This window comes from Littorina saxatilis, linkage group LG17 (assembly GCF_037325665.1).
Source record: "Littorina saxatilis isolate snail1 linkage group LG17, US_GU_Lsax_2.0, whole genome shotgun sequence".
Classification (NCBI taxonomy): Eukaryota; Metazoa; Mollusca; class Gastropoda; order Littorinimorpha; family Littorinidae; genus Littorina; species Littorina saxatilis.
Genome location: NC_090261.1, coordinates 24953450 through 24978798, shown reverse-complemented (window position 1 = coordinate 24978798; position 25349 = coordinate 24953450). Strand labels below are relative to the sequence as shown.

Genomic DNA, 25349 nt, shown 5'->3' with positions numbered 1-25349 from the left:
AACACACCTACCCTCCCCCCCCCCCCCAAAAAAAAGGGGGGGGGAGGGACTGAGAGAGAGAGAACCCTCTCCTTTGCCCGTATGATATTTTTATATTCTTATAATATGTCGCTTGTTTCTGTTGTTGATGGTAAGGGTGAGAGTTGGGGTTGGGATTTCACAAGGAGCGATTAACATCAGTCATGTTTTCTCACTGTGAGCCGCGGGTACTCAATTGAGGCAAAACGTGTCACAGAGTGAGCGAACAGACGATCAACGTAGCACAAGGGAGACCCAGAAAGGTCAATTACAAGGTAGGTAACAAAGGATCACCTAGCAAACGCCTGTGTTGTCTCTCTGGAAATACTTCTGCACGCTCCATTTAATCTTCGCGCTCCACAACAGCGTCTGAAGTTCCTCAACTACCTTGCAAGTGATGGTGATCACCATACCAGTCGCCTTGCACAGCAACTCACTGACGGTGCAAACACTGAACCCAGTAATTGCATCCTTCCTCAAGCCTCTTTTGCACTTTTCCCCCCTCTTCAAATGTGTGTTCAGCTTTACTGCTCGGTTAAAAATATAATCAATGTGTGTGTGCGTGTGTGTGTGCGTGTGTGTGTGTGCGTGTTTCAGATTGTCTGTGTGTGTGTTTCAGGTTGTCGGCGACATGCATGCGTCAATGCTTTTTTGTCATACTCAACTTGAAGCTAAACGCACAACAACAAACACAAGAGTTCAGTACAAAGACAACACACAGTAAAGCTATGAAACATTAGACTCCATTTTGCACCGACCACCAATTTAAAAAAAGAAAAGAAATGCCAGTGACGGCAGAAGTTAATGGCAGTGTTCATGATTCTGGTGACAGTTGTGTGATGCTAACTTGCGTACAAAATAAGCCTATTTTTAAGTTGACTGGTAATGACTTCATTCTTAATGTACTTTCATTTTTAACAAACACATGAGATTATTTAGGTAAATATGTATGTGAGGGTGGGGGTAGGGATGTGTGTTTTGTTATTGTTGAGATGTGTGTGCAGATGTGTAAATTTAATGTGTTAATATGTTTTGAGAGTATGTCTTTCTGTGATGTAATATTTGCGTACACGAGCCAAAAGAAAAAAAAATGTTTGTTACGCATTCAGATAAATAATTGTATTGAATTGATTTTAATTGAATAAAACTTACACCTGCTGCTCAGGGTGTTATAGTCTGCCAAAGCCCTCTCAGGCATTTTTCAATTTGGTTTGTAACAACACCGCGGGGTATACACGGACCGAAAAGTGATGACGTCAAGCGAGCCATCAAGTTAAGCCATTCAAATGACCACTGGCTTTCAAAGGCCATCCAAACCTGACCGACCCTCATCAGGGGCGGACGAGGGGGGTTTCTGGCTTTCCGGAAATCCCCCCCCCCCCCCCCCCAGCCAAAAAAAAAAATTGTGTTTTTTGGGGGTATTAATCAGTGACAAAATCTGCTGCCTGAAACTGGTAATGATCATCCTCAAAATGCACCAGATTGCACCATTTTGCATCCTTTTTTTCAAAATTTTCCGGGGGGGCATGCCCCCGGACCCCCCGAGCAAGCTAGGCGTGCTTACGCTATAGCGCCAGTTCCTTTTGTGTATTTGTACCATTTAATTCCAGATAAGAATTTTCACACAAAATTATAATTGGGGGACACTGGCATGTCCAAGTTCTCAGCTGTAGTGTTTGCTTGACTCGATTGACTCAGTGACCGGCTGACTGACTCATTGGGTGTGTCCTTGATTGGTCAATTGATCGATCAACAGACTGCTGTGTACACTACATTGGGGTGTGCACGTTAAAGATCCCACGATTGACAAAAGGGTCTTTCCTGGCAAAATTGTATAGGCATAGGTAAAAATGTCCACCAAAATACCCGTGTGACTTGGAATAATAGGCCGCGAAAAGTAGGATATGCGCCGAAATGGCTGCGATCTGCTGGCCGATGTGAATGCGTGATGTATTGTGTAAAAAAATTCCATCTCACACGGCATAAATAAATCCCTGCGCCTTGAATATGTGTGCGATATAAATTGCATAAAAATAAAAAATAAATTAAAAAAAATCCCTGCGCTTAGAACTGTACCCACGGAATACGCGCGATATAAGCCTCATATTGATTGATTGACTGTGAACCAATACCCATTAATAATGTTCACCACATCGGAAACAAATGAGTGCACATTTTAATCCTGAGAGACATTTCTGAATGGACTCAATAATACTCAATTTAGACCCCTGCAGCAATTAAACTACACTTATTTGACGTGTTTCGAACCCTCCTCTGCACCCTGATCAGTTCATAGGGTTTTGCGTGTGAACTGAACATCACATCCATTGATTTTGCAATTCAATGAGCCGCCGAACCATCCAAAAGACATCCTATGTCATATTGTTTTCTCTCTCTCTCTCTCTCTCTCTCTCTCTCTCTCTCTCTCTCTCTCTCTCTCTCTCTCTCTCTCTCTCTCTCTCTCTCTCTCTCTCTCTCTCTATAATATAACAATAATATGTCATGTTCGTTTGTATGTATATTTTTGTTTGTTTGTTTAGTCTGTTAAATCGTTTTCTTGTTTGTCGTTTGTTTTTATTACTTCTTCAATTGATATTCCAACATTTTTAAAACGTATTATCATTAGATTAAACCCTCCCATGGGCGAGGGCAGGATGTAAAAAAGCACCTGTTTGCTTATGCCATTACCCTCGTTAATACAGAATTTGTCATTGTCATTGTCTCTCTCTCTCTCTCTCTCTCTCTCTCTCTCTCTCTCTCTCTCTCTCTCTCTCTCTCTCTCTCTCTGTCTCTGTCTGTCTGTCTCTGTCTCTCTCTCACTCACCCCCCCTCCCTGCAAGGTTAACAAATGAAACTTATTGAATGAATGCAAGTGTCAGAGTGTGTCATTTATAATATGGTTACAATGTAGAATCACCTTCTTTTACGAGTTCAACAAAATAAACCAAACCAAAAGAAGAACACCATGAACACCTCACAGTGAGAATACCGTTACCGGTAAGGCCTGTCTTACACTGTGCCGAATATCCTTGCGAATATGAACATGTATTCGGCACAAAAAAAGAGACGAATGGACAGGAAAAAATATTGAAAATTCGAAGCCTTACCGATCATTGCGAATGCATACAAATCCATATACGAATGTCTTGCGGATGTGAACAGCTCAGATCATGGGTAATGTTAACACCTTCACATTTAAATGCTTATTTTATAGCCATCCATTGAATTGAGAAGAAAACAAAGCATACTAAACTGCTAAGCATGAATCAAACAATAAGAAAATAAAAAGAACCAACAGCATCGTTTTTTATGTGTGGGTAGTAAACACGTTTTATTTACAAAACACGGCGGAAAATGGCGACACATTTGTTGCACAGCGTCAGGTCACTTTCTTCAACCAAGGCCAGTGCTTTCATACATGACAAAGGAAAGCAAATATATGGCCTGAATAATAAAGTTATAGTGTTCCTTTGCGTGTCTGAGTGATAAACTGTTTTAACCAACTATCTTCTGAAACGTAATTGCACTCAGCAGATTTGTCTTCCGCTCATAACTTTCGTGTCACACGGTCTTTGCGACAAACAGATAGATCGCATTCTCGCAGAAAATCATTGACAACACAGACCAGTCATTTTTAGCATTGCATTTGGGAAGGGCTACTATTATAGTGTGTTTTAAGAAAGAAAAACATTATAGTATCGGCAGAACACGACCAAATGAGTTTTCGTGTCACAACGTTATGGGCGTGAGATTTGTTAAACTTTTTGTTCTCACACTGTTGCAAAATCATTGACAACACAGACAAGTCAGTTTTAGCATAGACATTGGGAAGGGCTACTATTATAGTGTGTTTTAGGAAAGAAAAACATTATAGTATCGGCAGAACACGACCAAATAAGTTGCGTTATGGGCGTGAGATTGTTTTTTTTCACACTGCAGATCATATCTCATAATATACTGAGTGGATCTTTATGAAATTTGATATGAATATTTTTGATTGGATTTTCTCATAGAAGGTTTTTCCGTTTATTGATAGGACAGTTTGATGACGTCATATTTTACCGTTTGCCAAAAGGTCGAGGCAGCACTTTCACAGTTACAGTTTTTCATCAATTTGATCGAATTTCTTATCACACAATCTCAGATCTAGGCCGGATTATGGGATTGCATTTCAGCTTGGTCACTTAAAGTTTTGTTATTGAAATGTTTGTTCGAAATATGTCATTTTTTCACATTTTTAAAAACTAATATTTGAAACAGAAAATTTATATTGGTGTATTCCCTATTGCGTCCTGTATCTAAAACTATATAGTTTTGTTGTTTTGTATTGATAATTATGCTTAAAAATGAAGAAAACCGATAAATAACCACTATCTTTATTTATGAAAAAAGACACTTAAAAACAACTTCTATCTATTCCTTATCATTTTCTGATTCCAAATATATATAGTTTCATGGTGTTTGACGTTGAAAATATGCTCAAACTTAACAAACTGGGATCGTTGAATGGAAATTATACTTCCAAGCTCCAAAAGCACGTCATTTCAAGTGTGGAACACGCTCATGACGTCATACTGAAAGGTGATGAATTATGGCTTCACCTTGCGATGTTTCATTTCAAACATGGTAACATTTTTAAAGGGGTTTCTTTCTCAGATTTGTGTTTGCCCTCTGTCTGTCTCTCTATGTCTCCGTCTGTCTGACTGATTCAATTAAATGTGTAATTACTTAGTTTTGCAAAAGTCAAACTAAGTATGATATACCTAATTGATTCAGGTCTCTAAATTCTTATTGTAAAATTGTGAGTTTTATTCAAAACAAATTTAATTGGTGTTTTAAACTCAATAATGGGGCATGCTGTGATGAGTAGAAGAATGTGTGTTTACGAGCAGAAAAAAGCGCATCAAAGTCAAGAATCGTGTTTTTCTTTTTCTATTTTCACCTTGTAGTTTCATACAGACACTAAGCAACAGTGTAGTACCACTTCCAGTGCAATATCTTGTACTTTAATTTTGACCATCTGTGTAACACTTTATTGACCCATGATCTGAGCTGTTCACGGATGTATTACCAACGTTGCGAGTGGCCTTGCGAGTGTTGCGAGTGCTTGCAAACATTTTACAAATAAAGCGATTATGCAATTCGCATTGTTCGTAATACTGCTCTTACACTGTGCCGAATTTCCCTTGCGAATAGAATTCACCAATAATTGGTAATGATCGGGACATGGTCGCCACCATTCGTCTCTTGTTGCGAATATTAGCAACATGCTCCTAATATTCGCAAGGAATGCATATTCTTCAGTATTCGCAAGCCATTCGTAATCATCGTAAAGGTATTCGTAGCGCTCGCAAGGCGGCGTTCGCAATGATCGGTACACATTCGCAAGCACTCGCAACTATTCGTAAGACATTCGCAAGAAATGTGTATATGAACATGCTGTATTTGGCCACAAAAAGAGACTAATGGACAGGAAACATATTGACCATTCGAAGCCTTACGAATCCTTGCGAATGTCTTACGAATGGTTGCGAGTGCTTGCGAATGTCTACTGATCATTGCGAATGCATACGAATCTATATTCGCAAGGATATTCGGCACAGTGTAAGACAGGCATAACGAATGTTTGCGAATGCCTTGCGAGCCTGACGAATACATTGCGATGATTACGAATGTTCGCAAGGATATTCGGCACAGTGTGAGACAGGCATAACGAATGGTTGCGAATGCCTTGCGAGCGTTACGAATACATTGCGATGATTACGAATGTCTTGCGAAATCTTACAAGTACGTCGCCAAAAAGTTAAGAATATGACTTCTTTGCGAATATTAGAAACATGTTGCTATGTTCAAAACAAGAGACGAATGGTGGCGAATGGTTAAGAACATTTACGAATGTCTTGCGACCATGTCCCGATCATTGTGAATTATTGGAAAATTCTATTCGCAAGGGCAATTCGGCACAGTGTAAGAGTAGCTTTACACAAAATACATAGCGGCTTCAAAAATTCATCCCCTTTCTTTTTTCTACCGCATTGCAAAAATACCACCTGTGATTCAAGTGACGGGTCAGGACGGGGTTGAAGTCAAAGTGGCGTACAGAAGAAAGGGGCTTTTGAAAAGCGAACAAAAAAGGCAATAGAACGGCAACAAGGCAGTCGGTGTGGGGCCCTGGGAAAGGATTGCGAGAGCACAGTGAACCTCCACATAAAATAGAGGCGAGAGTTTCACGCCTCATAACCCATCGGGGGGCATGTTTTCACGACGATTCTCAATTTCGCAATGGCGGATGGACAATAACCAGATGCAATGCAAAGAGAGACATCTGAGCGAGAGAACAGCGTGCCCTCGTGAAAGGACACAATAAAACCCGCTGGTCCACGAAGTGTGTCCAACAGTGTGTCCACGAAGTGTGCGTGCTTGAAAAAGGGTGACATCTCTCTCTCTCTCTCTCTCTCTCTCTCTCTCTCTCTCTCTCTCTCTCTCTCTCTCTCTCTCTCTCTCTCTCTCTCTCTCTCTCTCTCTCTCTCTCTCTCTCTCTCTCTCTCAAGGCCCAATCAATATAACAGCCATCAGCATTGGGTATACTTTTTATTGTATCGACGCAGGAATAGGGATAGTGGAAATATCACTGGCTCGGTGAGGGAGCAACCGAATTGCAAACTTCTTTATAACTCGACACCGCGGTCGTGCAAATTTCGTTTCATCAATGATATGTTTACCAAAGTCAAAATACAAAACTTCATTTTATCGACACTTGTAATATTAAAATGCAAACTTCATTTACTTGACGCGACACATGCAAAACTGACCAAAGTGCTACATAGCCGCTACACCAAAAGTGCAAACTGTCTTCACACACACACACACACACACACACTGGCGCACGCACGCCAAACAACTACTTGCAAAAAGGCGGTCACAACTATTTGGCAGCCACAGTCGAATAAAAATGACAATTAACGAGAAGAAGAGAATGTATTGGGTATGCTTGCCTCCTCAAGTGGTCTCTGGTGAGCCACGAGGAGATGAGAACTGCAGAGAAGCTAAGTGAATGGCACCGTAAACTACCGCGCCATGCCTCTTACTGATGGAAGCTAACTTCATGTGGCAAGCACACCACTGAAGGCCGGGAGAGTGGGGGCTAACAGCAAGGGTATAATCCGCACAGGTAACGTGAAAGGAGCTTTTGACATAGGATCAGGTCTAACCCTGAAACTCTGACACATTAGCAACCAGACAGACTGCACAAAAATCCTCCTCGCTGACATCAGTAAAAAATCTCCCTCTCTCTCTTTCTCTCTCTCTCTGTCTGTCTGTCTCTCTCTCTCTCACACACACACACACACACACTCACACACACACACACACACACACACACACACACACACACACACACGAGAAATAAACCCAATATGCCGTTGTGATTTTGTTTATATGGAGATAACATGAAATTTAAGTTATCCATCCAACACCAGCTACATCCATAACATGTATTTCAAATCTCATCGATGAAATGGAAAATTAGTACTGATGGAAGCTAACTTCATGTGGCAAGCACACCACTGAAGGCCGGGAGAGTGGGGGCTAACAGCAAGGGTATAATCCGCACAGGTAACGTGAAAGGAGCTTTTGACATAGGATCAGGTCTAACCCTGAAACACTGACACATTAGCAACCAGACAGACTGCACAAAAGTCCTCCTCGCTGACATCAGTAAAAAATCTCCCTCTCTCTCTTTCTCTCTCTCTCTGTCTGTCTGTCTCTCTCTCTCTCTCTCTCTCACACACACACACACACACACACACACACACACACACACACACACACACACACACACACACACACACACACGAGAAATAAACCCAATAGGCCGTTGTGATTTTGTTTATATGGAGATAACATGAAATATAAGTTATCCATCCAACACCAGCTACATCCATAACATGTATTTCAAATCTCATCGATGAAATGGAAAATTAGTACAAAGGCTCGCGTAGAACAATTATCATTTTTACAAAAGAGGAATCATAGACACAACCTGGTGCATACTTTAAATATCAATGAACTTGACTTAAGTAAGAACTTTACAAACAAAAAAGTAATGTACAGACGTATGCAACATTCGATAATTATATCTGAGTGCACGACAATCCGCTCAGAAGATTACGTGATTAACGTTGAGAGTGACCTGCATTTCCTGAAGCCACTCAAGCTGGGAAAAGTGGGCCTTGAGCGAATCTCTTTTCCATCTGAGAGCCTTGGCTGCGTATAGGCTTTAGCAAGCTTCTAAATATTGCATTTTGTACAGAAATGTAATGTTGTACGTCTACTTTCGTCAAGAAACGAGGGGTGGGGGAGGTGGGGGGGGGGGGGGGGGGGGGTGGAGGCGGTTACTCACATACCATAATTATACAATCGGATTTATGCTCTATATGACTTCAGGAAGTACTTACAATAATACGCGACCTACACATGTATGTGTAGAGCTACCCTGTATGCTAGATAAAATTAGTCATAGCAAACCTCTACTTACATATAGAGTTACCCGAAGGCAGAAGAAGACAGGCCAAAAGTGTGCAGGAACAAAAACCAGTCATCCGTCGATTCAGAACATAGGCTCCAGAATACACAACATATTGTCCATTACCTCCCTCGGTCAGACCTTGAGCAAAAAATACTACAGAATACAGTCATGTTATCTCTTGAGCAGACCCTGAGCAGAAAAAAGTACAGAATACATGTTGTCCTTTATGTATCTCGGTCGTATCCGCGTACCTTTAAAAAAAAACAAAAAAAAAAAACACACACACGGAAGAATCATGGGTGGGAGCCCAAAATGTTGCCAGGACTGAACATTTTGGAAGCCCGGGGTCCAGGGGCCGCTAAGGGCCGCCGAGGGCCGCTAGGGCAGCGCCCCCCAGCCGAAAATTAATTTTAGCATTTTAGGGAGGGTTTAGGTGGCCTCTCCTGACTTGTAAATTTGAGAACAAACAAACTTTTTGGAGATGCATAATATATATATACATCTTGTAAACTTGAAGGTTTTTGTAATTGACCAGCTGAAAATTAATTTTAGCATTTCATGAGGGGGCTATTTGAGCCTCTGGTGGCTTTAAAATTGATAACAGCAAACAAACAACAACAAATAGGGGTGGGGGGTGGGGAGAATGCACAAAATCAAAAACCTCTATACTTTGTAACCAGTTGTAAACACTGAGTGACGAACTACATCATTCTACTGAAAAAAAGTAGCATACATGGTTAACACTATTGACTATTAAGTGCTGACCATGTGTGCTATTTTTGCTAGTATATATTCATGTAGTACAACAGTACAGGGGTACACAAGTATGCATGTATTATTATGTTGACGAAACTCGGCAATGTTGCTCACCATTTTGGTGATTTGATGACACTATTGTGCAATTTGTAGTCTCTGATTGATTCCAATAAACTAGCCACATACGTAACTTTGGTGACGAGAGGATCGATGCCATATACAGTTAGCATTTACTAATTTTGTTGCGATTGTCCATATTTATCCGTTTGCCTGTTTGACCTTGATCCGACTCAGTGTTTTAACGCTAATCCATGTGTTCTTCAATAACACGTTCATGGAGAGTTTAAAAACAGTTACTTCAAAACCAACAGCAGCACCAACGCCGAGACTTTCCCGATCAAATGCCATTTTTCATCCAAGAATCTCTCAGCTTCCTCGAATGTTCAGTTTGCCTTCCTGCCACATCGTTCCCACTGTCAGTTCTTGTTATAAAAATGAAATATAATATTATATTTTAATAGAGTAGCACCTGGAAGTTTTTTTTTCTTAAAGCTTGACACTTTAGGAATAAGTGAGACGTGAAGGTAGGCGGTTGAAAAGTGTCTGACCGATGTTTAAACTTGGTTTGTTTGCAGGAGGGTTACATTTTAATTTAAATTTTCAATACTGGGATTACTGATTTTGCTTCGGGTTTTATAGAACACGGGATGAGGTGTCGGGTTTTCAGTGATTTTGACAATGGGGGATGATATCCGCTTTCATGTAATGGTTAAAACATTCAGTTACATGCGTGTCGTCTATAAATGTGATCTTAAAAGATTAAATTGTCACCTATTGTTAAAAATTAAAAAAATAATAAAAACCTCTATACTTGAAGATGTTTGGTTGTATCACTCTTGCTAGGGGGTCTACAAAAACAAGTGGTAAACACATTTCAAGAAGGGTTTTTAGAAGCTCCTATAAGCTTAAACAAAATCTTAAAATTGGAGATGCACAAAAGTAAAAAAATCTTGTAAACTTGAAGGTTTTTGTAACTAACCAGCTGAAAGTGAATTTTTAGCAATTCAAGAGTTGCTATTTGAGCCTCTCCTGGCTTTAAAACTGAAAACAGCACACTTTTTTGGGGGGATGGGGGGTTAATGCACAAAATCAAAAACCTCTATACTTGAAGGTGTTTGGTTGCATCACTCTTGCTAGGGGGTCTACAAAAACAAGTGGTAAACAAATTTCAAGAAGGGTTTTAGAAGCGACTTAAACAAAAACTTAAAATTGGAGATGCACATAATTAAAAAATCTTGTAAACTTGAAGGTATTTGATTTCATCACCTACTTTTGTCTTTGTTTAAAACAAATGTTTACTGCATTAAAGGAAAATCGCCATGCAAACAAAGCAAACACAGAAAATAACAGTCACCTCCCTTGTACTACACATTTTTACTTGTAGCTTATGATTTTATCATTGCAGGTGGTATATTCTCAAATAATTGTTGAACCATAGCTTGAACCAAATGGCTGCCCTACACGCCACCAGGCGTGAAAGGCAGTAAGTAAGTAAGTTGAACCAAATGAGAAACAAGTTTCAAGTCAGTTTGTTTCAATTAAACACCTTCAAAAGGGCTAACTGCTCAGGTTATAAAAAAAGAAGGTTTAGACAAAAACAGAAACCGCCAGAGTTATATCCCTTGCTGATGCTATACACAGTCTTCTGATGCTGCTTTTCAATTCATCATTTCAGGAGTTATATTCTAAAATTATTGTTGAATAATAGCTTGAATTAAAAGAGAAATATGTTTAAATTAAGTGTGTTTCACTTGCAAACTTTATAAAGGACTCAATGTATCAGAAGGTAAATACCACTGGTTCACAGATCAGGAATGCAAATTTGTTTCTACCACACCACTGAAGGTCTCTGAATCCCTGCAAGTGGGGTATATAAAGTTGTGGGTGAGCAGAGTTTTCAGTGGGAGAGCAGACACTGTTGTTGTTGAATCATAGCTTGAATTAAAAGAGATATATGTTTAGAATAAGTGTTTCACTTGCAACTTTCTAAAGGACTCAATTTACCAGTAAATACCACTTCACAAACATGTGAAGAGAGAGGATGTTGTTGTCCCTTGTTGTTGAATCATAGCTTACAATACACCACCTCCATGAGACCCATGAGCCTGTTGCGCACGCGTCCCTTGCTACTGGCTAGTCAGTGTGGCAAGACGTCCAACCTCACACACGTGTTTGAAGGTCCCCTACAGAAGCTCCAGGGACAGAATGCCCTCAGTGTATAGTCCTGGTCAATTTGGTAATGGTGAAAGGTACTGTTGACCTTCTGACAGAAAGGAGTGTAAACTACAGCTGCCAGGGATGAACAAAAAAAAGTATTAAAAAAAGAAAAACGTCCAAAATTCTTCCTGGGACGGAAATCCCACCCCTGATTAGAATACAAGTTGTCCCTTTTGTCTCTGAGTCCGAACCTGAGCCCAAAAATACAGTGCGAAACGAATACAGAGTACACGTTGTCCCCCCTTTTTTTAATTTTTTTTTTAATCTCGATAGGACCTTGAGCACAACACGGACGCAGTCCAAGAAGAAACGGAAATGTAAACGACGTGGTTAGCTAAGCAGACTTACTTTAGGGCGTTTCCAGACATAGGGTTTGGGCGGTTCACAGCTGAAGAAGATGTTGGAAGCCTCGGCACCAAAAGCCGGGTCCTCAAATAGGATCCCCGACTCTTTGCACTTGCGTAAGGTGTCCTTGGCTGACGCAGCGGGTTGGAACCCCCGAGAACGGCGACTAGAGTTGCCATTTCTGTACATCTTCTCTCCGCTTCTATACGAGGGGCAATTTTAGAAAGCGTTGGGCGTGTTTGACCTTCTCCTTTTAAGTTTTCTTCAACACTTCAGAGAGTCCAGTCAGAATAACTCACGAATGTGTAATTGCCGAATGTTTGCAGTAACGAACTGAGTTCCTTGTAGAGTATCCTTTAGTAGCAGAAACACACTTTGCAGACCTGACCAACTTCAGCTTACGCCTTCAGAAACCCGACGTTCGTAAGCTTGCCCCTGCAGAAGAGCAACACAAGCCACAAGTGTTCTCTGCAAGAAGTGCCGCTTGAGAGATGCCGAGCAAAGCAGACTAGAGCTGCGACTAACGGACTAACCAAGTGAACTTCCAGACCATCAATTTACCGGCAAGAGGTACCATGAAATATTTGTTGCAGGCGCTTCCCTTCTGGCGGTATCTTCTACAGAAGCCAGGGCGAAATGAGCCACCGGAGCCTGGTGCATTAGGGAGACGGTAGCTTTCTGTTATGATACTATTATATAAGTACAGTAGGTCGTTGGGATGAGCTGTCAGCAAGGCTGTTCCCGATCACACGAAGGCTTCATCCAGCTTTGGGACCATCAAGTTGAGCGCGTAATCGATCAGTCAGCCAATGGCGAAGCTAAGTCAACCCCCTCCTCCCCTCCTGACTGGTAGCCTGCTATCTTTAGATCCAAGAGATGTGGTTTAAACATCATGCAGCAAGAGCTCGCAAACGGTCCATCAAAGCAACCATCAATCTACTCTAACAGAACTATAAAATAAGTCAATTGCTCCAACATATGCACAAATAAACTCGTGCCTTGAACATAAAACCAACTGCATTCCAATTGCCTTGTAATCCTTTCTTTTCTTTATTTGGTGTTTAACGTCGTTTTCAACCACGAAGGTTATATCGCGACGGGGAAAGGGGGGAGATGGGATAGAGCCACTTGTCAATTGTTTCTTGTTCACAAAAGCACTAATCAAAAATTTGCTCCAGGGGCTTGCAACGTAGTACAATGTATTACCTTACTGGGAGAATGCAAGTTTCCAGTACAAAGGACTTAACATTTCTTACATACTGCTTGACTAAAATATTTACAAAAATTGACTATATTCTATACAAGAAACACTTAACAAGGGTAAAAAGAGAAACAGAATCCGTTAGTCGCCTCTCACGACATGCTGGGGAGCATCGGGTAAATTCTTCCCCCTAACCCGCGGGGGGACCTTGTAATCCCATGGGTGAAACAAGTTACAACACTTTCTGGTCGGCGGCAGTGGTCAGTCTGCTGCTGACTTCGGTCAAGCTACTTCGGCTTATTTATGGCCAGCCCCAAATAAAACGCTGGCCACTACTAATTACACTCAGGTGAATAATCATACAGTAGAAACCCTGCTTGCCACCAGATGCACTGAGTCGCATGGCTGACTTTCGCACCTGCTTCCTTAAGCCCGGACTGTGAGGCTTAGCCACTTTTCAGGTCCACGTCAGTCAGTCATCACACAGGTCTAAACGGAACCAAGAAGAGCATCATCAGGCAAGTACTTTCACTGATTAAATTGCCTTTCAAGAAATCCTAAACAGATAGACTGATAACAATGAAAACGAAAGCAACAAAAACTGCTACCATTTCAGAAACTACCATTTCAGAAATAAAAACTGAAATTTCCTTGCGAATGTGTGTGTGAAACACAACTTCAAGAACTCTTTTGACGCACTTCCTCTGCTGCTGTATTTTCAGAGTAACCAATAACTCTAAACTGGTCACGTGAACACATATTCGCAGAGTATTGTTTATATTATGTGAAGAACTTCTTATTATTGCAATGAATTGTTTTTCTTCTTAAAATTCGTACAGATTTTTTGTTTTCAGTATTCATGGTACATCTTCGAAACGGTTGTTCCTGAGCGAGTAAAATTTTCAACATTTTCCACCCATTTTTATTTTTGTTTTGTTTTGTTTGGGAACAAAAGAAAATCGTACCTAAAGAACAATAATCACTTCTTAGATTTTTTGTTGTTTTCAAAAGCAACCATAAATTGCAGTGAGAAAAAAATTCCGAAAAAAACGTGCATAAGCAGGAAATTGTTTTCTTCCTGAAAAAAGATCAAAGGTCTAGTTTGCAGCAACACGTCCGACAAAGGACAAGAAAAGGTGTCTGGGTAACTTACCGATCGTGGGAAAGGCGCTTTACTTTTTTTTTACAGCAGATGTGGGTATTCTTTTGCACAAGACAAATTACAGTTAGTACTTAAAATATTAAAAAAATTTTTTTTTAAAGTCAGTACAGCAAATTGGTTGAATTAAAAGGCATACTGCCCTATTATTGCTAAGTAAAAACATCGAACTGTCGAATTTATGACAATATAAATACTACGACAGAACAAAGAAGCTGCTGATTACTACGCTCATAGGAAAAAAGGCTCTGGGTTTTTCCAAAAATCTAAACTCCGTTGTGTTCTTCGTTGGCTGCATCCTTACGAAAGTTTAATCCAAATAAACGTTGGAAGAGTATAGACTGAAAAAAGAACACCTACCTGAGGTAAGTTCATTTTCATTGTTATATCATGGTTATTTGTTTGTCCGTCCACCCCAAAGACCACAAAAGGGTGCACGTATCTCACAGCTGCTTCGTTTTGTCCATGATTAAACGTTCCACCAACTAACCTTCCTTATTTTGCATTCATCAAACAAGCGGGAGTTTCTTTTTCTTCTAAAACACAAACCTTTCTGATTAACAATAGATAATCATCGTCAACAAATAATTAACCCAAGCAGTGGTCAGTTGCTCTTGTTAACCCAACAGATAATGCTTTTACATCACCAGAACTTCCTCCGGAACTTTCCAACGACTCCGTTATATAACTCGACAAGCAAATTTGAACAGACCAACGGGAACGCAGAAGAAGAAGAAATAACAGACGATAAAAGAATTCCTGCACTTTCTTTTCTGCTGATCAGAAATTATATCTTACCACTAAAACCATTTGAAACATGAACTGTACCCAATGGAAGCCTCACTCCTGCACTAGATGACCAAGATCATGTTCTCCGCCATTCAAGACACCGCAAAACAATGCGGGACTCAACCATCCAGCCGAATATAAACAAAGGCACGGGACCTGAGCTCGACGCCTTTCAGTGTGAACATAAACAAGCTATAACAAACCTCAGTACCTAACTCAGCAATTTCTGTTCACATTTTCTTGCGAATACCACATTAACCGTTACATTAACGTATATGTATATAGCATTACTGCCACAGTCAGATCTGCATGCACCCGGTGACCAGAATCGCCGAAACCGTTAGCATTACTACGCAAAAGTCCCATAAATATCGTTCACCCTTGTGCACATCCTAGATACTGGGTCACAACTATGGGACATGGACACCAGGAAAAAAAGTAGGACTGAATTGAGTGAAATACTCTTTTTTAAGTGCAAAAGACATGCCTGTATCTTTTTCTGTCAAAGAGAGGACCTTTCATATCGGGGTTTCTTTAGAAATGACAATTAGACACATGCAGTACGCTCTATGTCGTGGGTTACATGGTTTCCACTTTAGGCTTCAATATCCCACAGGAAAGAACTTTAGCTCAGTTATTGCATGTGGCATGTGGACAACATTGATAAATAAATATGCAAACATGAAAGTTTGAAATTACAAGTTTCCATAAGTTAACTAGATCGAAGTAGAAAGTGGAAACCGTAACCCACGCAATTTCCAGGTGCAAAAGTTTTTCTTGTAGGTCAAATGTAGCAACTAGCCTTTTGGGCACCCTTTTGGGTTTTAATACATGATAGAAAGATTTAAGTGAGCAAAAAGTTTTCGATCTGTGCTCACTGGGTTTATGTGTATAGAGATAATACTGTCGTGAGTTACATGGAAACCATAGTTTGTAATGTCTTTTATTTCCAAAGAAAAGAACTAAAACTTGATTATTGCAATTTGCATGTGGACAACATTGATAAATAAATATGCAAACATGAAAGTTTGAAATTACAAGTTTCCATAAGTTAACTAGATCGAAGTAGAAAGTGGAAACCGTAACCCACGCAATGTCCAGGCGCAAAAGTTTTTTTTGTAGGTCAAATGTAGCAACTAGCGTTTTGGGCACCCTTTTGGGTTTTAATACATGATAGAAAGATTTAAGTGAGCAAAAAGTTTTCGATCTGTGCTCACTGGGTTTATGTGTATAGAGATAATACTGTCGTGAGTTTCATGGAAACCATAGTTCATAATGTCTTTTATTTCCAAAGAAAAGAACTAAAACTTGATTATTGCATGTGGACTACATAGATAAATAACTATGCATACATGAAAGTTTGAAATTTTCAAGTTTCCATAAGCGACAATCCTAAATGAGAGAATTAATCGATTGTCGATCGTGCGTTGCAGAAGAATCGAAAATTTCATAATGGCGCCGATCATGAGAACACATGTGCTGCTCAAACTTTGCACCAGATCAAGCTTTAATCAGCAAAATATCGCAAAATTCGTCGATGAATATATGCTACAATTGTCAAAAAAGATTTTACAGGTCTCAAACAGTGAAGATACAGCGTGGTCTGTCGTGAGTTACGTCTCAAAAACCGGAAACGAATACGATTGGGTGGATAAATTCTCATTGTCTATTCACATGACCGGGTCAAACGTCATGAATGGAACTTTCGACGGTGTTCCCGCGATCTCACAACGCGTGTGTGATAGGCAATGCGGGATTTGTCGTCTGCTGTGGCCATGCTTTCGTGGGTTACAGATGGAAACGAAACAAGGGTGGGGTACATTCAAGCGCGATTATAAGCTGAAATAAATTTGTTTCCTACCGTAGTGCTGTGTTTTGAAAACCTAAATGTTGTTGAAATAAATAAATAATGACTTTGAATAACTTTGAGGTTTCCTTTGTTCAGCAGATCGCATTTTTTGATGAAGTTGAAACCGGAAACGACGGTAACCCACGATTACGTGTTTTCTTTGCCGATCAAACTCCCAGAAGAAGAAAAATAGATGTAATTCTTGAGTGTGTATGTCGAGAATAGTCCTTCAGCTGACCCATAAACATCACAATAAAATTCACAGAGCTTTATTCTCCATTATGTACAGCTGCAACACAGACTGGTGTATTTTTGTCCCAGTTTTAGGTGCTGTTTTGGGGGCATTTTGGCTAAAAATTAAATCGTTTAAAACCCACAGCAATGTTTGGAAACCCAAACTTGGTTGTTACAGTAAGTCAAATCCATCCCCTTTGACATCAAAGCATCCCCTTTGTCATCCATTGCTCAGAGATATTGTGACAGTCATTCAAAGTTGACAACCCATAGTATTTCCCAGTATCTAGGACGTGCACCCTTGGAGCACAGCTAGACTATCTGCGATTATCAGACCACCGTCAGAGCCTCTGCTAACAGGCATCCGATAATGACGGCATATCAGACATGAAGCAAATTCTCTCTGCTTACACGATGAGCGATGGCTTTGTAAAAATGCAGTTGGTTTGCTTTATAGTACTTTTTAATTTTACGTCTTGTTGTTCGTGATGCTTTCTTCTCAAAAATGGTGTTATTTATTTGAAATTCTTTAACCCGCGGTCTGCTGATCCCAAGAGGGGGAGAAAGTAAACATAGAGGGGAAGGTAGGCCACAGGTCAGGGGTGTGTGTGTGTGTTCCATAATGTGGTCACTAACAAAATCGTTACAGACGTCAATTTATCAGTCTAGTAGTGTGTGTGTGTGTGTGTGTGTGTGTGTGTGTGTGTGTGTGTGTGAGAGAGAGAGAGAGAGAGAGAGAGAGAGAGAGAGAGAGAGAGAGAGAGAGAGAGAGAGAGAGAGAGAGAGAGAGAGAGAGAGAGAGAGAGAGAAAGAGGTGGCGGAAGAGTAGGGATGAGGGTAGTTTTTAAAAAAAATCTTTTCCGGGCCATACTTTGCGAAAGTGTTGGGCGTGCAGACCGGGGGGTGATAATGGTTGTATCCAAACCAACCCAGATTATGAATAGGTAAAACCTTTACAACTCATTGCATTACATTTTGCAAACTACAGGAACATCATCTGAAGCTGATGAATACCACCAACGTTTTGCAAAATGTCAAAGTAACCAATAAGTCTAGCTGTTTGCACGGCTATGATGACCCGATCTAGTGTCGCTGCTCTCGATAAATGTCTATTCGTCATATATATTCATGCACGCGCCGACTGTGACATTCAGATGAAAGAGGGGCGAGCGAACAACTGTTTGTTATGACAGTGTGGCAGATGGCATGACCATTATAAGTTATTAATAGGGCTATTAGGGGACATAACCTAAGTGTTTGAAAGAGGCCGGATATATATAATATATTATATATATATCGCTCTGTGAGTGTATGTAGTGTCAGTAAGTGTGTGTGTGTGTGTGTGTGTGTGTGTGTGCGTGCGTGCGTGCGTGCGTGCGTGTGTGTGTGTATGTGTGCTTATGTGCGTGCGTGCGCCGTGTGTATGCGTGTGTGTCTGTGTGAGTGTGTCGACTTGAAAGGGGGGAAATACACAGAGAATGATGCGCATAAATACAAGTCAGTATGCAAATCGCGAAAATAAAGATCTTCAAAGACAAATAAGGCTTATCTCGTGTCACTAAGTAAAATGTCGCTGCCCTACACGCCACCAGGCGTGAAAGGCAGTAAAAAAAAAAAAATCGTGTCACTAAGTATGACATCCTCCTCCTCCCCATTTATTGTTTGTGAGGAAAACATTTTTTATCCAGATAAGCCATCCGTACTTTTATATTGGCGGCTCAAGTTCTTGCTTCATTTACTTGTTGTTTTTGAAGCTCAAATCAAGCCATTTTGTGTAGGACGGGGGAGACTAAATAAACCCTTCAAAAACAGCCCACCCTTGCCGATCAAAGATGCCGGCATGCAACGTGCTCCGTGCCGGTTGAGAACCCCCCCCCCCCCCCCCTTCCCGGGCCTGAAACTGAATTGCTTTCTCACCTAGGCTCCTCTGCGTCACCATGGAAACCAGAGTTTCACTAAACACTCACCGGCGCCGGTTAACCTGTCTCCCCCTCACGCTGTACAGGTGGGATCTTCCAACAGAAACAGGGGCTTGGGGCCGGATGGAGGTGAGAAAGTAAGAGTGAGATACCTGCTCGCAGACTCAAGAGTACCCAAGTCGGTATGTGTGTAGACTTCTCCGCCGGTGATGATGTACTGTGATAATTGGGTGCCAATGAGGCGAGAGCTGCCGGCTACTGTCAGGTCTTGGAATGACCATTCTTACGTCAGTTGCGTTGCTGGAGTTCGGTCAGATGAACTTTTCTACTCAGTCTCAGTCACATTAAAAGACGGCTAGCTGTTTGCAGGCTGTAGGGGTACACGCAATAATACATGCATTCATTGTCTCCACTGACAGAAAGCTGATGGGTAATATCAGAGGCTTGGCAGCAACATACGAAGCTACTCCCTGTTTGTTATTTTAAACTTTGCCTTGCCACGCACTCAAAATTCTATTTTCCGACTCAGTTGTAGTCCTTGTCAATGTCTGGGTCGGCAGGGATGGCCCACAGGAGAGTGATTACACTATCTTGATCAGACTTTGTTTACTTTTTAAACTTGTTAGTGACGCCCAAGAAAAACAGGATGCTGGGCCGTGAACGCATAAACTAGCAGCCAAAAAAGCTGTTTTTGAACAAGTCTGTTCCAAGGCCGGTCGCGCACGTGTAAAGAAGTGTTATAAAGTCAGTCGAGCTAACATAAAACTGTGTATACAATATTGGTAAAGGAAGGGCCTGGATGCTTTTGTTCAAACGCACAATACTCTACTGTAAATCGTTTTTAGATTTCACGAGTTTTTGAAAGCTTTTCAATTTCATTCGCAAGCCTTTCAATTGTTTGTTTGTTTGTTTAACGCCCAGCCGACCACGAAGGGCCATATCAGGGCGGTGCTGCTTTGACATATAACGTGCGCCACACACAAGACAGAAGTCGCAGCACAGGCTTCATGTCTCACTCAGTCACATTATTCTGACACCGGACCAACCAGTCCTAGCACTAACCCCATAATGCCAGACGCCAGGCGGAGCAGCCACTAGATTGCCAATATTAAAGTCTTAGGTATGACCCGGCCGGGGTTCGAACCCACGACCTCCCGATCACGGGGCGGACGCCTTACCACTAGGCCAACCGTGCCGGTCTTTCAATTGTTAACCGCGAGCCTTTCAAGTTTTAACGTAACAATAACGTACCTTCTAAAACACCTAACCGGATAGACGATCAAGGGTTTTCTTTTTCTTGTCTTTTGTTTTGTTTTGTTGTAAATCCCGCACCAAGGCACTAAGAGGGCAACATTAACCGGTCTGCTGAGCTAACACGTATGCACGCAACAGAAGCAGCAAAACTACAAGCATTTTAGTTCTCTTTCTTTCTCCGGCATTGGATGATATCTGCATGCAACCGGGCCAATTATTTACTTCAAAGAAATAGTGCAAGCCTTTCTTATATTTTCTATTCAACGGTGCCAAGATTTCAGTGAAGAACCAAACAAAAGCTGAAACCGGATCCACGATCACGCTACAGCTTTCGACCTTTTGTGCTAATGTACCAATGGGCGATACAGTTGAGCGAACGTGGATTTAGGCAACATACTGCTAAGCTATTCGGAGAGCTGACATGTCACTTGTGGTCGCTATCCTTTTTCAGGGAATAAAAGGGGCAGTGTCAGAGACTGTATTGTGTAGTGTACTGTACTATCAAGTGCCAAAGCAATATTGCATTTCCAGCAACGAGCCCAAAAGAACGAGAAACGATGATAACGTGCTTGCCTTGCAAAATGTACACTTGGTGCCCACAGTGGCTTACACTTGGTGCACACAGTCAATAAAAGAGCTTGGATCGAGTCAGTATGGTCATGTATAGTAGCCCAGCACAGCTCACATGCATTAACTAGTTTATTCGGATACATAACGTTTTGGATGAGGGGGCGCCCTCCCCCCCCCCCCCCCCCCCTCTCTCTCTCTCTCTCTCTCTCTCTCTCTCTCTCTCTCTCTCTCTCTCTCTCTCTCTCTTCTCTTCTCTTCTCTTCTCTTCTCTTCTCTCTCCTCTCAATCTCCCTTTCTCTCTTTCATTCACGTCAACTGTGAGTGTGAATTCTGTAACGTCAAAATTTTGTAGCTGACAGAACACAAACCCGTCAACCATGCCAATGGCTTTCAAGGCGAAGCAGTATTTGACTGATCTACTTTTTGCACTTCCAACACAGTGTTAGCCATCTAGTCTGGAGCTGTTCCAACACGACTTAATATAAATGCCTGGTGTGTCAGCCATTGATACCACAGGGAATGAAAGTGGCTCACACAACTGGATCTCCGTAAAGTTATAACGTTGGACGATGGAAGTGGGTCATTGCACAGAGTGTCTCGGAATTTTTCTATTCTCTCATCCAAAATTTCCCTACAACCCCCATCCCTCTTCCTCCCCCGTCTTCCAACGTACCTGAGCAACTAAAGGGCACACTCATGGGGAAACTGCGATCACTATAACGTTTGTTTGTTTGTTTGTTTGTTTGCTTAACGCCCAGCCGACCACGAAGGGCCATATCAGGGCGGTGCTGCTTTGACATATAACGTGCGCCACACACAAGACAGAAGTCGCAGCACAGGCTTCATGTCTCACCCAGTCACATTATTCTGACACCGGACCAACCAGTCCTAGCACTAACCCCATAATGCCAGACGCCAGGCGGAGCAGCCACTAGATTGCCAATTTTAAAGTCTTAGGTATGACCCGGCCGGGGTTCGAACCCACGACCTCCCGATCACGGGGCGGACGCCTTACCACTAGGCCAACCGTGCCGGTCGATCACTATAACGTGACATAGTACACAACGCCCACTTCGTGTGCACTGAGCTGTGACATTTCAGTGGAGCGTGTCCCACCAACATCAATGTACTGATCTGGTGCAAGGCATCGATGGTTCTTTTGAAGTTGTGATCACGAATGCTTGCATACGACCTGTTGCTGATGATATTAGTGATATGTACACATATAATTATTATGACGGCAAACGTACAAACATCGACAATGGCAGACTCAAACAAGCTAACAGTTGGCAAACTCCAATTGCAAATCTGTTCGCGTTTTTCAAATATAGGTGGGTAAAAATGTCTCAGAAAACTGTCATCTCTCAACTTTAGTCTGTGTTCTACCCCCCCCCCCCCCCCCCCCTTCAACTCTCTCTCGAGTCTTTCCACCAACCCGCCCACCCCTTCTCCTTACTAGTTTTACACTAACCCCAGCCAGCCCTTCTTTCCCATTGAAGCTGGTATTTTCAAACACTTTTTGACACCTGTTCACACCTTACACTACAGAAAGCAGATAACAGAGGAAGTAGGTCGTTCAAACCTCATTCACAACATGAAAAAATGCAAATAAGCAAATACTCCAGCCTAACCCACACATTCCTGTAGTTCAGCGTGTCAAGGTGTTTACATCTAGGATAAAGCCCCCTTTCTCTCTCTGCTATACAATGAATGCTATGTTGGTGTTACCAGCCTCAGCGTATTAATCGCATTCGACTCGTGCTGCGTCATCCTATACAGAATGCTGTGCAGCACAGGTTTTTATTTTCGAACATCAGCTTTTTGAGGCGACGTTTACCTAATACTCTACTTATAAAATATACTGTGTCTAGCATACCGTTACTAAACTGAATGGACACGCAGTTCCAACTCCCGCAACGTTGCCTTCGGGTGACGTTGCGGATTTTATGTAACTCATTCGCTGCGCGTCGGAACTGGAATTCCGACACCTGTGTTTAGCGTTGGCTGCGTGCCGGCACTTGAGTTCCGACGGATATCACGAATTTTTAACGGTGTAAACGGTCCTGCTGACCAAGGGAAACAACCCCTGCAATGAACTTCTATCTGTCTACAGTGGTACCATTCACTGTAAACAGTTCCTTCCCTTAAATTGTTGGGATTAATAAAAATTTTGTTGACGGTGTGCGACCCACGTGTTTTGACTTTTCCAAGATGGCGGATCGTTCTGCTGAGACGTAGTAACTTGAAAAGAGTGCTAGAACGTGTTATTCAGTACGGTTCTGATCTTGACCTCAGTGATGATGATAGTGGAGATGATATTTTAGATTCTGGTGACGATTTTGTGCCAATGGACGATCATTTGGGTGATGATTCGGGCAATGCAAGTGTCGATCATGACATTGTGTATGATGAACCCATGACGTAGAAAGTTTTTTTGTTTTGCTTCAAATTGGATATTTTGCGTGGATATGAAGACAACAAAAGGTATGTACTTTCAAATGTTTCATATATTTTCTAAAAGAGTAAGTTTCAAACTTTGCAAAAACATAAGGTATGTAAGGTTATCTTGTGTTGTTGATTTTTAATATTTTTTTCAAAATGGCTCTAAATCGCGCGTTGGCAGGGAACACAGGGGAAATTTAGCTGCGCAGCGAATGAGTTAGAATTGTTGTAATCTAAAAATGTGTAAATTAACTTGTGGGGTCCTGATTTGGCCTATTATGGTCCGCTGGACCCGAAAAGCAACAGCTAACTAACTAACTAACTCCCGCAACCTGTTAAACTGGACGTTGTCAATGTTGCCGCTGGACAAATCGTACCCAGATGACGAACAAACATCATAATGGAAGATTCTTTATTCAAACTGTTAGAAATCTTGTCCAAATCAGTTTACTGTCTGGTTTCCTGCTTTTTCACTGTTATTGGGAAGAGATTAATTGAGACCCCAAACGTTTTGGTGCGGGGGAGGGAATATTGGAGTAGAACTAGAAGAGAGAGAGAGAGTTTGAGAGAGAGAGAGAGAGAGAGAGAGAGAGAGAGAGAGAGAGAGAGAGAGAGAGAGAGAGAGAGAGAGAGAGAATGTACATTATGTTATTTTTTCCAGACCACAGAGACAGAGGTGAAAGATAAAGCACCGTGCAAGTTGTAGGTGTGGAAATTCCAAGTGGTGAATCTCTATTTTCAACGCGCAGTATCAGCCTGGACTGATACCTGGGGCTTTCGCAATAATGCTGCAGCACTGCCACCACGAACCTTGAAAACTGACTCATTCACAAAGAACAGCCGCTTGCAACGGAAAGTTTTTTTTATGAGACTGTGTCAATTCGGACCGCAAATCAGTGAGAGTTTTTTTGAACCCTTAGTATTTAACCATGAAAGAAGAACTTTCAAATTTGTCCTGGTCCATTAGTTCTGTCAAATATTGTTCTACTTTTAACGATCTCTATATTAAGAAACAGAAAAGGAGCACCATTACAGCAATCAAAATCGAAGCTATCTGCTTACTTTCAGTAATAGGAGGACCCCAAGGACATACACGTTCTTGGACTGTTGCGTAAAATGTCCATCTGACATCGAACTCTGGTGTTCTGCAAGAGTTATTTGGTCTTCTGCAATCTATTCTTGCGTGTAAATAGATCCCTGCGCCTTGAGTCCGAGACTGGAGATACGCGCGCGATATAAGTCTTCATATAATAGTAATCTTGGAATGATCTGCTGAGTTAAATGCCGGCCTTTCTGTTTCTCTATCTGACTTCCGACAGGTGTGTTCCACCGTAAGCGTACCGCACGTAAATCTACGACAACACAGAACTCTTGACATTTCATGGAAAACTGAGCTTGCAAGTAGTGTACGGTCTATGTGTTCTGATTCATGGGGGGGGGGGGGGGGGGGGGTAAAAAAACAAGGTTAAGCATCGCACGAGGAGGTGGCTAAAGACGACCTACTCGTCAGCTTTCTTTTTTGTGTGGTTGATGAGGGCGTGACATAAATGTGACTTCCTATCCATTAAACGTTAAAGTTGCATCATAACCATATGTGTCCCCGGTGCAGCTTGCCCCACACTTTTGCAAAATGTGTGTATGTAGATGACTTGCATTGGCAGTTTACTCTCCCTTCCTTGTTTGCTGTCTTTTGGGTTAAGTCCAAAGCTTTTCTTTTCAGCACGCAATCCCGTAAACTCATGCAGTCAAATAAGAAAGAAAGGATAAACGATCGCTCGATTCGTAGGATCATGACTTCCCAGGTTTCAGTGGGATTAAGCTCTTCAAGTTTTTCCACATTGTTTGAAGTGCACCCTCCAGTTAATGCACTTCTCGAATTCTGTAAGCTCTCACTTCACGAACAGAGACAAGCTGAAGCAATATACTTAAAATGAGTGTCAGGAGAACTCGTTTGAATGTAGTGGTCCACTGTAAATTAGTTGGCAATGTCTCGGCAGTCCTGTGATTGC

General features: G+C 41.6%; 1 protein-coding gene across 10 annotated transcripts in view; it reads right to left on the bottom strand.

Annotated features, from left to right (window-relative positions):
• Window positions 1-25349, bottom strand: part of LOC138953581 (calpain-B-like) — an 84410-nt gene that overhangs the window by 41868 nt on the left and 17193 nt on the right. The window contains exon 1 of one of the 10 annotated variants that reach the window (XM_070325432.1): window positions 15082-15108. The exons of 8 other annotated variants lie outside the window; for them this stretch is intronic. In XM_070325432.1, coding sequence (XP_070181533.1) covers window positions 15082-15102 — 21 coding nt within the window. In that variant the 5' untranslated portion in view covers window positions 15103-15108. Of the gene's footprint in view, window positions 1-11926; window positions 12438-15081; window positions 15109-25349 lie in introns of those variants that run through there. One more of the 10 variants, XM_070325431.1, reaches the window with a different exon arrangement.